Source organism: Pezoporus wallicus, unplaced genomic scaffold (genome assembly GCF_028554395.1).
Source record: "Pezoporus wallicus isolate ANWC-B61680 ecotype Strahan unplaced genomic scaffold, APGP_CSIRO_Pwel_v1 scaffold_11491, whole genome shotgun sequence".
Lineage (NCBI taxonomy): Eukaryota > Metazoa > Chordata > Aves > Psittaciformes > Psittacidae > Pezoporus > Pezoporus wallicus.
Window position 1 is genome coordinate 10,208,078 of NW_026642649.1, and position 16,213 is coordinate 10,224,290.

General features: G+C 43.8%; 1 protein-coding gene across 5 annotated transcripts in view; it reads left to right on the forward strand.

Moving 5' to 3' along the window:
* The window catches only part of GLI3 (GLI family zinc finger 3), a 205,537-nt gene that overhangs the window by 102,034 nt on the left and 87,290 nt on the right, over positions 1 to 16,213 (forward strand). For all 5 annotated transcript variants that reach the window (XM_057431423.1, XM_057431424.1, XM_057431426.1 and 2 more), the window contains one exon: positions 11,388 to 11,493. In XM_057431423.1, coding sequence (XP_057287406.1) covers positions 11,388 to 11,493 — 106 coding nt within the window. The remainder of the gene's footprint in view (positions 1 to 11,387; positions 11,494 to 16,213) is intronic.

Genomic DNA, 16,213 nt, shown 5'->3' on the forward strand with positions numbered 1-16,213 from the left:
AGTCCTTATACTCCCGGAGTGCAATAAATATGCTAGAATTTCAATAGGGTCCAAACAAATGACAATAGTAGCATTAAGAGCTGGCAAATCCTTTGATGTTATTGACCAGAAAAGGACTGCTGTCGTCTCTGTCATGAACATTTAAACTTTTGACCTCCAACCTTTGTGTCAAATGGCTTTTCCATATGGAGGGTTACTATACCTCTCCGAGTGCCACTGCATTTAGTAGAGCATCAAACACTTCACTGGCGGGAAACTGATGCTTAGTGTGTTGGAAAAGCTCCAACATTGCCAGGGGGTGGGACTGAGGAGAGCAGTCTCTTCTTTGGCCAGAGGGTGAATGAAGTCCCCCCATTTTCCTATAGCCAGATCGCAGCTATACTTGGAAACACAGAAGGGAGTGTTGTGTCTTTATAGGCAGGGGACAGATACCTTAAGTTATTTTTATTACCATCTCCTTTGTAGCATGTTGTGCAAACATACAGCTGAAAGATGGGCTTTTACAGGCTTGGGAAGTCTTCCTGCTTGTGCCACAGAGCTGTATGGGCCCAAGTCCCGCAGCTTGGGCACTGCTTATGGTGAGGTGATGGCTGAGGGTCAGGGGGAGGGGTTTGCAGATATCTTGGCCTTGTGGAACGTGCCAGGAGTATGCAGAGCATGAGGGGCCGCACTGACCCACACCACACGTCTGTATGGCTTGGTATCCTCTCCAAGCAGTGACCATAAAGCAGATGCGCAGGAGTTAATGTAAGAACATGGCAAGCGGTTCTCCTCTCCTTTTGCCCCCGAGCAGTCTCCCAGCTTCCCAAAACTTTCAGTCTAGGAATTTCCTGGTCTGTAAGTGGTTTCTACACATTTGGACCATTACTACATTTCTCTTCTGTGACTTTTCCCTGGAGGCCATTGAAACTCTTGGTATCTAGCTGTGTGGCAGGGAATGGTGATGTGGGTGCCTTATCTTCATTTGGCCATCTTTCCTGTCTTCTGGCTCCTGTTGTCTCCCCACAGCACTCTTGGCTTCTCCTCTAGGATGCAAAGAGACGAATGAAAAGCAGTAACCTCCTCTTTATTGCCCCCTTACCCGCCCAGGGGTGCGGAAGGATGACTCTTTCCCTCTTCTCTCATATTTGTGGGACTGTGCTCCACCTAGTCCTATGTTTTATCCCATCTTATCCCTTAATCGCCAAGCTGAAGAGCATAGCTGTGCATAGGCAGGTAGTGTAATCTTTTCTCTGGTCTGCCTGGACCAGAGGCTGGAGAAAGTGATGCTATTGTAATCAATTATGGTAGAGCCAAAAAGGTTAGAGTCTGGGGCCCTATTGTGCTAAGCACAGTAGACAGCTGAGGTAAAGATGGAAACTGCCCTGGAGAGTTTGCTTTTGTGCTGTTGCCATGCTAATGCCATGGACTGCTTTGTCTGCCACTCCATTTGTCTCCTCCTGTTCAGAACTCTTGTTCTTCCATTTTTTTTCCTCTCATTAATGGGAGTGTTTTTCCTCCCTGGTGAGGCTGGAACTACCCATCGGTCCGTGATGTAGGAAGCAGTGTGGGCAGGAATGCTCAGGAGATGCCGTTTCTGCAGTTGCGTGCTCCTACTCCACAGCTCTGATGTAGCATCTGCTTCTGACACCTCACACTGCTAACTCAGGGCTGTCTTCAGGGGAGAGCCATGAGCAGTAGTTGAGGTGAGGCTTTTTTGACTTGTGTTTTTAAACAGGTAATCTGACATGCGTGCCCTTTATCCCATTTCAGTGGGGCACCTGCTTATAGCGGTGGTGCTAGCTGTAAGTGGGTGATGTAAAGGCTTGACTGCTTTTGGTAAGCAACACTTAGTTCCCAGAGCAAGAGAAACATAGGCCAGATCCTGCAACTGTGTCTGCAGAGAACAAGAGGGGATGACTGTGAACATGTTGATATGACTTTGTGAGGAACTTCCCATATGCTGTAGAGAAAAAAGGCCTTTGGTGGGGAAAAGCAAATGGGGGGATCTTAACAATAATCCTAAAAACCCGAAAAAAGCATTGTTGTATCTAGCGCTGATACCCTCATGCTCTGAGTAATAGGAAACAAAGAAGTTTTCTCTAAACAAACTTAAAAATATTGTCATAAGCAAAACCCTAGAGAGGTGAGTAAAGTATGAGCAGTTTTAGGCAATTGAACCACTCTTTTTCAAGAAATAGTGGACAAAATGCTGTTGTTGTAGTTCTTTATTGGCACTTCTCACTGGAGAGGTTCGGTGTCTCAGCAAGGATATCGCCATGTTATCACTGGGACACAGGGAAGTAATGTAATTCGACTGTGGCAAGTTTTGTTAGAAATGCTTTCCTCAAAGCGTGACTAGAACAAGCTAACTCAGATTGACTGGAATATTGGCAATATGACATTCTCAAACATAGGCTGAATGAGCACTAAGAACACATGTCAATAGGGCAGATTAAGGGAACCTGCCATAGTTTCCATCATCAGTAATGATCTGAAACACAAAGCATAAAAATGAAACTGAGGGAAGAAACTCTCAAAGAAACTGAGGGAGGATCAGAGAACAAGGAGGAAGAAAACATCTTAAAGTCAAATATTGAGCAATGTCAAGAAGTAATAATTAAGAGTCAGTTTGCGTTGCGTTTGCTTGGCTTGAGTAGTGCCATATTTACTAGAAATAGTAGGGTAGGTCACTGCCACGTGGTGAAGGCCCTGTCTTATAGTGGGAAGATGAAAAGTAGTGTTACTTGAGACTGTGTGTAGGAAACACATACCCCTGCTGGAAAGAGGAATTTGCAGAAATAGGTTATTTGTATTATAAATTTCTAAGGCTTCCTCTTCCTGAACAGTGTCATGTCAGCCTACATGAAAACCTCATATCCAGTAGTGCAAGGGTGACAACTATATATCGCTCCCAAGCTGGAAGAAACCCAGGGAGCAAAACCGAGTGACTGATTAATTTAGAATATGAACATAGAGATTAAAGGATGCAATAAATGTATACTATTGAGTGGCCTGACGGCACACGTGATAACCGTCTGCTCATCTGCAAGAGCTTGAAGAGTGTAAACACCACAGAAGGAGAGTAATTGCTAAGGACGGTGCAGAGAGAAGCTAAATAATTACGAATGTTTGGATGAAACTTTAAAAAATCAGGTTGAACAGCAGGGAAAAAGAAATCTCTCCAAGTGTTCATCTGATTGTGCATCCCATAGAATCTGAGCTGTTTTAATATCTAAAAATAGATGTAATTGATCTAATTATACTTTTCCCTCTCAATTCCTGTCATGCCAGAAATTTCTCATCAAAGCTGCTAAGTACAACCTGTTTCCAAGTCTTTCACCCTTTCGTCCAGACCTTCAGCTGCTGGAAATCTGTTTAGCTACAGTGATCTTCATCATGGTGTACTGATACCTAACTGAGGTTTGGCCTTTCAGATAGCTTTTAAACATGAGTCTGATACACAGAAGAGTACACAAGTCTCCAAAGCATCCCTTAAATAACATTTGCAGACTAACTCACAGTGCTGATAAGAATATCACCAAAGCTCATTGATTGGTCTTTATTTGTTCCCACATCAAATCAGCATCAATAGAAGGATATTTCTAGGTTTTTGGGTTTTTTTTTTTCTAGTTTCTAGCTTTGCTACCTCTCCTTAGCCAAACTTATGTTTGCACTTGAAAGGTATTTGTCGTTGCTGAGTTAATGCACGAAGCTGATAGCAGAGCTTTTAAATGCTTCTGCTGAGCCATAGGGAATAAGCAGTCTGTTGTGTGTCAGCTCCTTGTTCCCACTAGTTAGGAAACCCACCTTAAACTTCTGCTTAGGAGTGGTTTGGAGCAGAGAGTTTTGCTGTGAGATTTTTCCTTTAGTTCTCTCCAGCATGGATCATTTTTTTTCTTGTATATTTTTTCATTTCATTAATTTCTACTTTGTAGCTCACCTCCAGCCCCTGCAATTAGCTGTGTGTTACAGCAATGGGTGTGCGCATGTACATAGGTTTAGATAAGTTGTGTATATGTTGTGGTTATGATCCAGTTAGTTGCTGCTCATAGAGGAGGAGATGTTGTGGATGTGATCATAGAACATTTAGGGTAGGAAGGGATCTTAAAACTTATCCAGTTCCAACCCCCTGCCACAGGCAGGGACACCTTCCACTAGATTAGGTTGCTCCAAGCCCCGTCCAACCTGGCCTTGATCCCTCACACACATGTGTAATCAAAGTTAGAATCATAGAATAGGTAGGAAAAGATCTTTAAGATCAAGTCCGGAAGCATTCCAGAGCAGCTGGTTGAAACCACTTCTCTGGGGCTGTTAAGCGTTATACATGGATGCTTGTTTTGTTTTCTGTAATTCCTGGAGGGGAGGATTTTTTAAGCAGTGGAGGATGCACTGATGTGCGGTGGCATGAGAAGTTAGGGGGAGCAGCAGCAAAACAGCAACAGCAAGTGTGTTTCAAGGCAGAAGCTGAATTAGTTTTTCACTGCAGAGCCCATTGGAGGTAGTGGGGGGAGGGATTTCTTTTGTCAGCTTCCTGGCAGAGGACAATTTGTCATTTTCTTGCAGAGACCACATTATTCAGTTTGTTAAGAAATGCTGCATGGGATCCAGAGGTTATAAAAAAGAGGAGCTGTGCCAAACTAAGAGCCAGCCATGGCAGAGGAAGCAATTTTCCCTCCAAGTAACATTGGGATGAGGTTAAGGTGTCTTGTCATTGTCTTCTGAAAGAATGGGCTGGTGAGCTGGCTGTATGCAACCATTGCTCATGTTCATGAGGGTTTTCTAAGGTTGCTTATTGGGTGAAGCAGTCAGTGTTGTTTGGCTGGAGAAGCTACTGAGGTGTGGGATATTCCTGGTGCATTTCCAGCAATTTCCTGTTTGTTCTTGCGCAGACTGTGCTGTTGGAGTGCCTTGGCTTTCCTGCTCTAAAAGCCTGCATCCTGGGCGGAACGTGGGGTGGCAGTGCTGTGCCCACCCCGCTCATCGGGCAGGCTCGTGACTGCACGAGGAGTCCTTTCTTCGCTTACCAGTGAGTCCATCACAGTGGAAACAGTCATTTTTAAGTCACTGGGCTGTGATGAATCACAAATGATGTTCTTAAAAGATTCTGAGACTCCAAGGTATTTTGTACATGCAATAAATATATTTATTACCTTGCGAGTCTGTCTCTTACAGCTTTTTTGTTTCTCTTTTTTGGATGGGTAAACAGCAGAGAGCCCTGGAGTCAGTTGAATGGGTTTGTGGAAGTAGAGTTAGTATTCCAGAAGGCAGTCCTGCTCCTCAGACAGGAGAGGTGCAGTGACTGGGAGGAATAATAGAGCGTTCAAACTAAAATCAATCCAGCAGTTATTTAGCCAATACCTGCAGCAAATTTGGCATATTAAGGATCTCTCAGTGCCAGCTGGTGAAATCATTTCCAGCCACTTTTGTTCCAGCACACCGATAACTGCTCCTCCTTCGTGTGTTTGGCACAATGGTTGTTGTGGAACTACTAAAAACAATAAAACATGTTCCCACAAGGTGTTTAAGTTTACAAACTGAAAAGTGATAAAATGGATGGCAGGGATCTAAATCTCCATTTTTGGTTTTACAAAGGTACAGATTATTTTTCAGCCATAACAAGAAGCACAGAGCTGGATCTGTGCTCTACTTTGTGAGGTTTTGGCCTGGAACTCCTGTGGTTCACTTCTAAGATTAGTGTGTAGGCTGTGTGCAAGCACAAGCAAAGGGTGGGGAGGGGAAGTCTGATCATCGTTAACACACACAGACACATGGAAGGGATGTTATCTGATTGAAGACTGTGTTTTTATCTTAAAGTGTTATATCTACTGTATGTTATAGCATTCAACATTAGTGTTACTGAAACAGAGAGGGCTTGGCAATTAAAAATCCTTTTTCTCTCTCTCCCTCTGTCCCATTTCTTGGCTTTATCCATTTATTCCCCCCTCCCCCGCTTTTTTCCCCCCATTTTTACATGGCTTTTTCTTTTTCCTACTTAAAATCTCCTCGTCTGTGAAGTCAGGTGGTGAGTAGTCACATCCATGTCAACACGATGGTTGCCACACTGCAAGCGTGCGTGTGCATGCAAGGACGCATGGGGACACACACAAACACAAAAAGCCTCCTAAGAACTGGCTGTAGCACATCAGTGGATGATCAGCTTACAAATAAGCAGTGCTTCAGATGGCAGCCAGCCACGCTGAAGCAGCAAAACCCCAGCCACCATAGGGAGACTCTTCAAAGCACACAAAGTTAAGTGCATGCATTCATGTGTGGCTGGGGCTCAGTCATTTTTCTTCCTGATTAAAGCCTCTGTATGAGCGTACATAGAGAACAAAACTCACCCATTTTTGAAAGAGAGCTAACCCCCCCCCCCCCCCCCCCCCAAACACAACATGTGCTGTTAGTGAGCCATAATGTATGCTGCAATTAAAGAGAAATCCAAAATAAGATCTTTGCTTGGCAAAAAGGAGCCTAGTTCTTGCCATAAAACCTTGCAATACCATTAAGTTCAGATCGATTGAAGCAAATGTATGTGAAGAAACAGTGGTGCCCTTAGGGACTCTGCAGACCTGAGTATTAGAAAATTCCCATCTGGTGATCAGCTTACGAACCGAAGGAAGTGTAGAAGTTTGCTGGCAAACGCTTCAAAACTGTTCTGTGTATTGAAAAGACATTAGCAGGAGGCTGTATTGTGCCTGATATTGTTACATCTGGTGTGAAAGCTTGGTACCACCGAGTTCAGCATCAAGACCACAATGAATTTAGGCGGGAAGGAGATTTCACCTCAGATGAGGTAGCAGCTGAGATAGAGTTTTGCTCTTGGCTCAGTTATGGCATTTAGTTTGGTAAGATGATCGTCCTGAGGACAAACCTGATGAGGGCTTCCCGTGTTGGGCTTGAGCCCTGTGTTTGCCTGCCCTGCTCTCAGGACAGAGATGCAGGCATCGGGGCCACACCAGGTGCATTCAAGTCAATGCAGGCATTTTCAGTGGTAGCAGATGTTTTCTTGACGGCTGAGAAATGCAGCCTGTCATTTCAGCAGCCATCTCCCTCAGGGGTTTGGCAGGGATCACAGGGAGCTGGAGCAAGTGGGTTAGCTGAGGGCAGAGTGTTTTCCTAGCCTTATCTCCACAGGTGAACTTTCTAAATGTAGGGGTCCCCTAAGTGATTTGACTTACCCTAACTGAGTAAGGCTTATTTGAGAGACTACAGAAAAGTTATCCGTAACTTCAGTGAGCTTTGGAGCAGCCCAGCCTCTTTTGTTGTTGTCTCCACCTGTTGCACAGCACCACTGAGGCAGCTGGCATCTACCTTTCCACCAAGTCATGCAGTGAATCGCTTCTGCCTGCTGCATCTCATCAGACTTCAGGTTTGCTGTTCAGCAGCAAGGACCATACCTGTCACTTCTCTGTTTCTTTCCCTTGATGCTGCAGTAGAGCCCTAGGCTGCTGACTTTCAGGGAACAAGGGTAGATCTCTTCTTTCTTCCTGTATGGGAATGATTGTAATTTGAGACAGATGATCCTATTCACTTTCTTTAAGAAGGCAAGAAAGATTCGTGAAGAAGAAATAAAAAGGCACATTTAGCACAACAAAAAGTCAGCATAAATTGACATATTTCCCAGAAAATCTGACAGTGCTAAAACTGATGAGTTTGTAGCATTTCAGGCAGTTGCATCTCCCATTTTGTTTTGAGGTGACCCTGTTAGCTATGCAGGAGACAGGAGAGCATCCAAAAGAAGCTTACAGTAGTAGGCAGCAGAGAATGCAGAAGGCAGCACAATCTACTGAGTTCAGCAGTGCACGCAGAATGTGTTTTAAGTTCCAGTGCCTTGGCTTATCCTTACAAGTTCTTGAAAGTAGTGCCGTTCAAGCAAAGAACCAGATACTACTGCTGAATTGGAACTGAGGGCTCCAAATACATAAACAGCATCTGTCTGCCTTGACTCCTGTACTTAGGTCAGGGAGTCTCTGCAAGGATGTAGTTGAAGGATTGGTCCAGAAAGTAATGGTTTCCTTTGAATGTCTGTAAGAAAACTGCCTGGCATACGCTGTGGTGATTTGCAACTAAGCCAGAAGTTTTAAGAAGTTAGAAATGGTGGTAAATAGCTTTCCTAGCAGTATAGGAAGCTAGTTTGTCGATCCATTTTGGTGAATGGAGTTCCTCTTTGCTAAGGATGAGAGTTTTGTCTTTCCACTTTGAATGAGAAACCCTAAGATGTCATTATAGTATCCTGTCTTTGACACTAATTTGCCCCCTGGTTTTCTAGATAGACAGAGCATCTCTCACAGCCGGGAGTCAGGTAGGTCCAGATTCAATTCTGTCCTGTGAGCACTCTCTCATTCTTTACTCTGCTACAGCATAAATAATAGTGGCAGAATGTAACTGTAATATCCTGATGGTGCCTTCAATGAAATAGTTACTGGGTGGGATATGAACAAGCAATGTGAAACTAGCTACAGCCTGAATTACTGCTTTGCAAACTTTTTACTGTGTATTTCCATATAAATACATGTCAAGTGATTACATTTTTATGGAGTTTCAAGTGAAGCCCTGGCTGATGGCTGCTTTGGCACATCTCTGGTTGATCTAAGAGTCTTTCCATATAAATACTCAATGTTTTTCTGAGTGGAGTGGTTTTGGACCCCCAAGCACGTAGAATTTACTGCCTCTGTGTTGAGGGCTGACCCAAACGCAGCAGAATTTGAATTCCCTCTGTAAAATTGACTCCCACTAGTTGTGCACATTATTCTCCCTGTCTCCCATTTGGCATGTTAGTCTGCTGACAGTGGAGTACACAGCACTTAGCAGCTGGTTTGTGGAACCATCAGTCAGGAAATTATATGATAAATAGGAGGTAGCCAGGTTTAGTGGCACTTTATTCTGCTTCAGCAGTTTTAGCCTGACTTTGGAAAAGTCATCATGTGGTTTTTCTTAAGGGTTGCAACAGGAGATGGCTACAGTGTGGTAACTTATTACACATACACTTGAGTTATGATGTTCACCAGCTGTATTGCTCATGTGTAAATAATAAACTGTGAGATGGATAATTATGTTGGGTTTTGATATGCAGCTTGGCTCTGGTCGGTGCAGGGCTGACAGAGACAGCTCCCTGTGCTGTGATGGAGTATGGCTGTTTCCCAGATGGAAACTGAAAACAAGATGCAACCAAGATACACAAAGGAGCCTAATGTGGGAGGACTCCAAAAGGTGTTCTTCAAGATTTATATCCCATGTGTTAAATACTGCTTTTTGGTGCTCTGTGTTGCATAGGCCCTGCAAAGAGGAATACCCTTTTGGGCCTTTTAATACTCGTTTTCTATTTCCCAGGTAGGGAAAGGTAGATAATCACATTCAGGAGGGCTAAATGGTGTTTTGCTGCATATATATTGGGACTGTTTTTAATGGATAGGTGCTCAGGCTGGGGGTGAGGGTGGGCCTTTGAGGAGGTTTGGCATCCCCAGTGGGATTGCTTGCCTTGACCGGCTGGAGCCTGTACTGTCTGACATGCTCAGAGGTGACAGAATATGCAGTCTCATTATACCAGTGAAGCATGGAACAGGGCAGGTGGGAGGGGTGTGCTAAAACACACTTCTCATGCCCCTTTTCCCCCTTCTGCACCTTGGTGGCTTGTGAGAAATGTGTCTCAGAAGGTAGAAGCAAGCATCTTCTGCTCTGGTGATGACGGTGTGTTCACAGGGGTACCTGGTCATCTGTGACCCACCTTTTCTTTTAGAGAAGCTTGCTGTAGATTGCATGCCAAGGTCCAGTTGGTGCAGCAGAACCAGAGTTAAAGCTATTGTAAGTTAGCAGTAAGCCACAGTTCTTTTTCATTGACGGAGCCTTAACCCCTGAGTCAGTAAGTGGCAGAAATGTGCTGTGGCTGATCACATGCTGGTGATGTTTCACAAAATCCAGCCATACCGCTGAACAGGCTGTGTCAAATGTTCCCAGGTTTTCCTGAAATAGTGGGAATTTTTCCTCAAAATTTACACAATTTCCCCTTCATCTCCTCCATTTACTCCCTCAGGACCATGAGGTTTGTTCCTCTTGTTCTTTCTCCCACTTCAAAACAACCAACTCAACTTTTGGCGAACACCAAGAGGAAAAATGCTTTTGTATTTAACCATCTCTAGCTGGCATGAGGGAACTGCTTTCACAGATAATCTAAAAGGAGGATAGCATTTTTGCTGAGTAGAAAAGGCAGGAAATACAAGGAGAAGATAACATCAGGATTCAGCAGGCAAAACCCAAAATAGGCTTGGTTTTACTGGTAGGGCATAACTAAAGCTTTCTTTCTAGAAGCATTTTAATATATCCGTGACATGACCTAATATCTGTATGCCTAAATATTTGGTGTGGGATGAACACATGGCTTCATCCAAAGTGGCAATCGGGTAATAATTGGGCAGGATCAGTTTGGTTTATGCCACTGGAGATGCTCAGCATCGCTTTTGTTTTGAGCAGCTAAACAGACACTAACCTCTTTTGGGCACACAAGTAGCACCAGCGTGCTGATAGGTAGAGCTCTGGTCCATGTGCCTTGTGTCCTCCAAAGCCGGGAGGCAATCCCACTGCAGAAGTGGTGGGGCAGAGCCTGTGGGGCAGCAGGGGCACGTTCCCCCTTTTGTCAGCCTCATTACTGAGGCTTTCCCAGAACAGCAGGGAACAGGAGCCCTGGCAGCTGCAAACCCACTGTCCTGTGGAAGCCTTGGAGGAGATGGGGCAGGGGAGCTTACTGCAGGATGGGGATAAAGAAAGCACCTTTCCCATTAAGAATGGTGTGTGAAATGAGTCCTCCTGTCCTCAGGCACGTTCCTCTGGATGCAGCCATCAGTGTGACACAGTTAAGCATCTCCAGTAAGGCCTTTCCCAACTGCCTTTCCTTTTAACTCCCTTGTCTGATTTACTCCAGATAGTAATACCTCATTATGCCGCTTCAGTTTTTTCTGTTGCAGGACTGTGTGTACACCTCTGAGGACATAAAGGGTTTTTGTTGTATTGTATTCTCTGCTTAGGCTTTTCGTCCTGGGACGATTTCTTTTTTTCTTGTTTTAATAAAAAATAAATAAATCAGGAATGCTTTTGAAAGGCTTTATGGTCCTTTTGATCTGACACTTCACATATGGGCACATAATTATTTATTGAAGACTTCTTTATGTCCCTTTCCATTTAAGCTGTAAAGAGAGAATATTGAAATTAGTAAGTACGTATTCATGCAAACACTGTGGGCCAGACTGTCCTCTTGGACAGACCTGACTGACTGCAGCAGGGAAGGAGAACGCGACCCGGCAGCCATGGCACTGCTGACACATGTTTTTCAATGCCTGTTTAGTCCTTATGAATGTTGTTTTTAAAGAGTTGTTGGAGATACTCAGACCTGGGAACCTTGCTTGTTTTTTCAGATCCGCCTCACCTCTTCCCAGCATTCCACCCTCCTGTACCTATTGATGCGAGACATCATGAGGGGCGCTACCATTACGAACCATCTCCCATTCCTCCTCTGCATGTGTGAGTATTCAATGGTTCCCTTTGCTTCACCCTAGAAGAACGGGCAAGTATATGAACCTTTGCGGTGCTCAGAGCAATTCCCCTTGAGTGCTTTGCCAGCCTTGCTGGAGGGCAAGATTTACTTCTGGAAAGCATTGAAGTTATCTGTTCATGAAGCAAAATCCAGGCTGGATTCCTGAGGAATTCCTGATATAATAGGTGTCTGGCAAGTGTTACCTTTGTGTTTTGGTGACATTTATTCTGTGTGCTGTTGTTCTATAAATACTAAATCAGAAAGTGCTGAACCCTGTGAGGTACAGCCAGACAAAACGTGTATTTTTGTCTGTATTAGGCTTGGGATTCTTCACGGCTAAAATTCCCTCTCATGCCAACGATTTTGTTTTCCCAGTGACTGCTATGAAGCATAATGAAATTTTTGGTAAATTTTCCTAGTCCCTGTTGTGTGCACACACAGGCAATCGGTTGATTGATGGGATTGTCACCCAAACAAAATGGCAAATGTGATAGAGCACATGGTTTACACAAAGATAAAAGAAATGAATACCAGTGATAACGTGCATTAGAAAAGGGTGGTAGTGGTGAAATCCTGTAGAAATAAATATTATCTTATTCTTTGTGGGGAGACAGATATCAGCATTGCAGAATAAAACAGTTATGTCCGGGAAACTGCTACATACGGTTAAAAATGGAGCCGAAAAGCGGGGTTTGGTACTTTGCTAAAAGGCTTGATACATACATTTAATCATATCTGCTAATCACCCCTCATACTGAGAAAATACAAGAAGAAAAGCACGAGTAATACTTTGAAGAATAATGCTAGTTGTTTAGATGGCAGATTGCTGTGCTATGGCTATTAGTTACAGCTGTGTAATTACATATATGCAGAAGAAAAATGAAGTTGTTTTAAAACAAGTCCTCCTCTGTGAGCAGAATTAATTGATATTAACAATCCTAACTACATGCCCAAGTACACACACAATATTTTACTCACAGTTTTTTTGGGTCAGTCTTCTATTACTGCATTGTAATTTCAGAGCAGATTTGCCTTGAGGTAAGTAATCAATCTGTGTTGCAGTCTTCTCAGGCATTAGAGGAAAAGTGGGTATTTATAGAGAGTACAGAAACTTGTGATTTATTCCTCAAGAGTTCTTCTGATGCATCGCTATTTACATCGCAGTCAACCACATCATAAAACATATTCAAATCCATGCTTAAATTTGCTGCTAAAAGCAGTTGTAAGCTGAAGGTGGCAGGCTCAGACAGTCAGCATATGGCCATCCTAGATTTTATGGTGCAGTGAATGTTCTGCTGGATGTTTTGGGGAGCTGGAGGGGGTGATCTTGCTCCTTCTGAAGTTAGTGAGGAATTTGTTTTTGTCTTTGGTGTGAGGCAGATGGGGTAGGATGCCCCAGGAGGTGTTTTAACCTACATCAGAGAAGGACTGTCCCCCAAAACCTGGGCACTGCCTGTGAGTCCTCATGGAGGCTTCTGGATCCTGTGCCATGTGGGACCCGACTTGGCTGTGCTTGAGCCCTCTCTGAAGCCTGAGCCCCATGACCCCAGCCTATGCCATGGCACCCTGTGCCCGCAGGCAAGGCTTTTGGGTGGGTAGATCACTGTTCCCCACTTCGGGTGACAGTAGGGAATCCTATCTTGGGATGCATCCAAAGGAGCGTGACCAGCAGGTCAGGGGAGAGTATTCTACCCCTCTGCTCTGCTCTGGTGAGACCCCACCTTCAGTCCTGTGTCCAGCTCTGAAGTCCTCAGCACAGGAAAGGCATGGACCTTTTCAGAGGGTCCAGAGGAGGGCCACAAAATTGCTCAGGGTGCTGGATCCCTTCTCCTATGAAGAAAGGCTGAGAGAGTTGGGCTTGTTCAGCCTGGAGAAGTCTCTGGTGAGACCTTATTGTGGCCATTGTGTTCTTAAAAGGGGCCTGTAAGAATGGGGAAAGACATTTTAGCAGGGCTTGTTGTGCTAGGACAAGGGGTGATGGGTTTAAACTAAAAGAGGGGATATTCAGGCTGGATGTGAGGAAAACGTTCTTTATAGTGGGGGTGGTAAAACACTGGCACAGGTTGCCCAGAGAGATGGTGGAAATGTTCAGGACCAGGCTGGATGTGGTTCTGAGCAACCTGATCTAGTTGAAGGTGACATTGCAGGAGGGTTGGACAAGATGACCTTTGAAGGTCCCTTCCAACCCAAACTGTTCTGTTGTTTTATGGGAAATTGAGACTAGCAGCCTACGCTGCTAAAAGTGCCAGAATTTCTGAGAGGCACAAAAGGTGCTGAAAATGCCTCACTTGGTGTTCAGTGGTACTCCCCTCTGATGCCAAAATCAATGCCCCTTCTATGGAAACGTGCTGCGCACTGTACGCCATGCTCCCCGCCATACCCCCTGGGGCAGCCGTGATTCAGCTGGGCCCTGCAGAGGCTTGTTAGAGGTGAGGAGATCTTGGTGTGATGGGATATGACTGCAGGCAACTGCTTTAAAATACGCTCTGATATCAGCCCAAGCTTTAAAGTCAAAATTTCCTTGATACCAGCCGTTAAATTTTCCATTAACTTCTGTCGATTCTTCTGCTCATTTGGTTTGCATCGCCATTGGAATGAGGAGCCGATCACTGACTCCAACAGCTTCTTTGGAGATGTTGGTTTTGTTACGTTTGTGCACTTCCCAGGGTTATGTTTCAGTGTATGTATGAGGTAAACACCCAGCAGTTATTCATGTTTTACAGAGCATGGTATGGGGATGACTTAGGAGCGTTAGATTTGGGATCATTTGGAGCCATTACTTGAACTGCTGTCCTAACAAACATCCAAGAAGGAATAAGAACTGGGTATGGGAAGCTAGTTGAGAATTGTGAGATAAAATAGCAAGAACACCACTCGGCATACAAATGTTTACCCGCAGCTTTATCAATGATTTCATTGTACGGTGGTTTTCTCCTCAGCTTCGTAATGCTCTCAAATGTGTGTGTGTGGAATATAAATTTAAAAAAAAAGGGGGAAGAAAATGACATCATTCCAGTTATCCAAGCTCTTAGAAATGTGTTCCAGAACCTGTCAAGCCTTCGTGGAATTAGTTTAGGTATAATACAAGTGCAGAAAAAGCATGGAACGGGCCTTGTCCGCGTGATACCTACAATGTGTGCACATAACCTTGAACAATGGCCAAGTGAAAAAGAAAAGGGAAAGGAGGAATTTTTCAGGTGTTACAGGGCTCTTACATACTTGCAGCTCGAAAGAGGTATATGTATTTCCATATATATTTCCTGTAGTTTAAATGCTGATGGGTAGGACTGTTGTATCCCAAATTTCAGCCTGGAGCTAAGTTTCGTAATTTGAGCTATAAACCCCTAAAAAAAGGGTTTATGTTTATGATGGAATTGCTGACAGATCCTTATGTATATAGTAGGACTAGCAGGCATTGCTGTAATTATGCTATCGTATCCTATCATTAAAGATTTCAATTGAAAGAGGTTTATAAATTGCTCTTCCTCTTAGATAAACCACCCTACATTAAGGCATCAACGATATGGTGCAGAATTAAATTAAAATCTCATAAAATGAAATATGTTCTGTATTAGCTGTTTGACACTTAATTTGCCTCTGAATGAGTAGAGGAAATCACAAATTAACCTGCCTTTGTTTTTCCAGCCATGGCTTATTAGGTGTTAGAACAACTGCAATTACAGCCCAATAATAACCCCCAACCCTTATGAATATGTACTGAAATGTGTCACTTTGTGTTACCAAAACCTGTTTGTTAGGACTGTGTAGTTATCCTTGAATTTCTACAGCACATCTTCGGTTTATACTTCAGGGAAGATGTATGAGACTGAAGTTGTTCTTTGGTGGCAACATATGAACAGTGTAATTGGAGCTGGAGCTTGTGTATTCCTGCTTTATTATTTTCTTTTCCAAATTCAAGGCATGAATTTAAGACATTTAAGGCATGAAGCTTAAAGAAAAACCCCAGTAAACTAGGATTAATTATTGCTACTTTTGATTGAACTAGCAAGTTAAATTACTTGTTAAACATCATACAATTAAAACATTCCAAAAGCATGGCTTTACTAATCCCACTTCTTGCTTTGTTCTTCTTTGTTGTTGTTTTTGTCTAGCTCTTCCTTAATTTTCAAAATTGATTTCTAAAGTAAGCTCCTAAAGGAGAAACTGAAGCTAAACTGTTTTGATCCTTGACATTTGCTGATCATCCAGTAGAGTGGGCTGCCTTCCCCAGTTGGTGCATTTAACTGTGACTACTTAGGAAGCTACCATTTGTGGACATTCCTTCATTCCTTCCACACCTTTACTGAGTTGTGTTAATAGGTTGCTCCCAATCTACTTCGTTTCACAGTGAGGTCGGTCAGCCTTTGGAGGCTATATAACCTGGTATTTCCAGTCGCCAGTAATGAGTCTGTGAAGGATGCATGCTCCTGCAGAGGTGGCTGGTGGCAGTGTCAGGAATGGCTCCAGCGTGGTGGCCTGTGTATGTCTCCAAGCAGTTAACACATGTCAACTAGTAGAATGAGAAGCTACACCATGAATGTTCCGAAACATTCATCCTTTTAGTCTCCATTTCTCTTTCTGTTGCCATCCCATTTTATGTTACCTCTGGACTGGGGGTAATGGAGCGTGAGCAGGTAGATCTAAGAGAAGGTGCGCTGATGCTGCCCATATGCTTACGGCCAGAGGGAGTGCAAGGTAAAGCTGCTG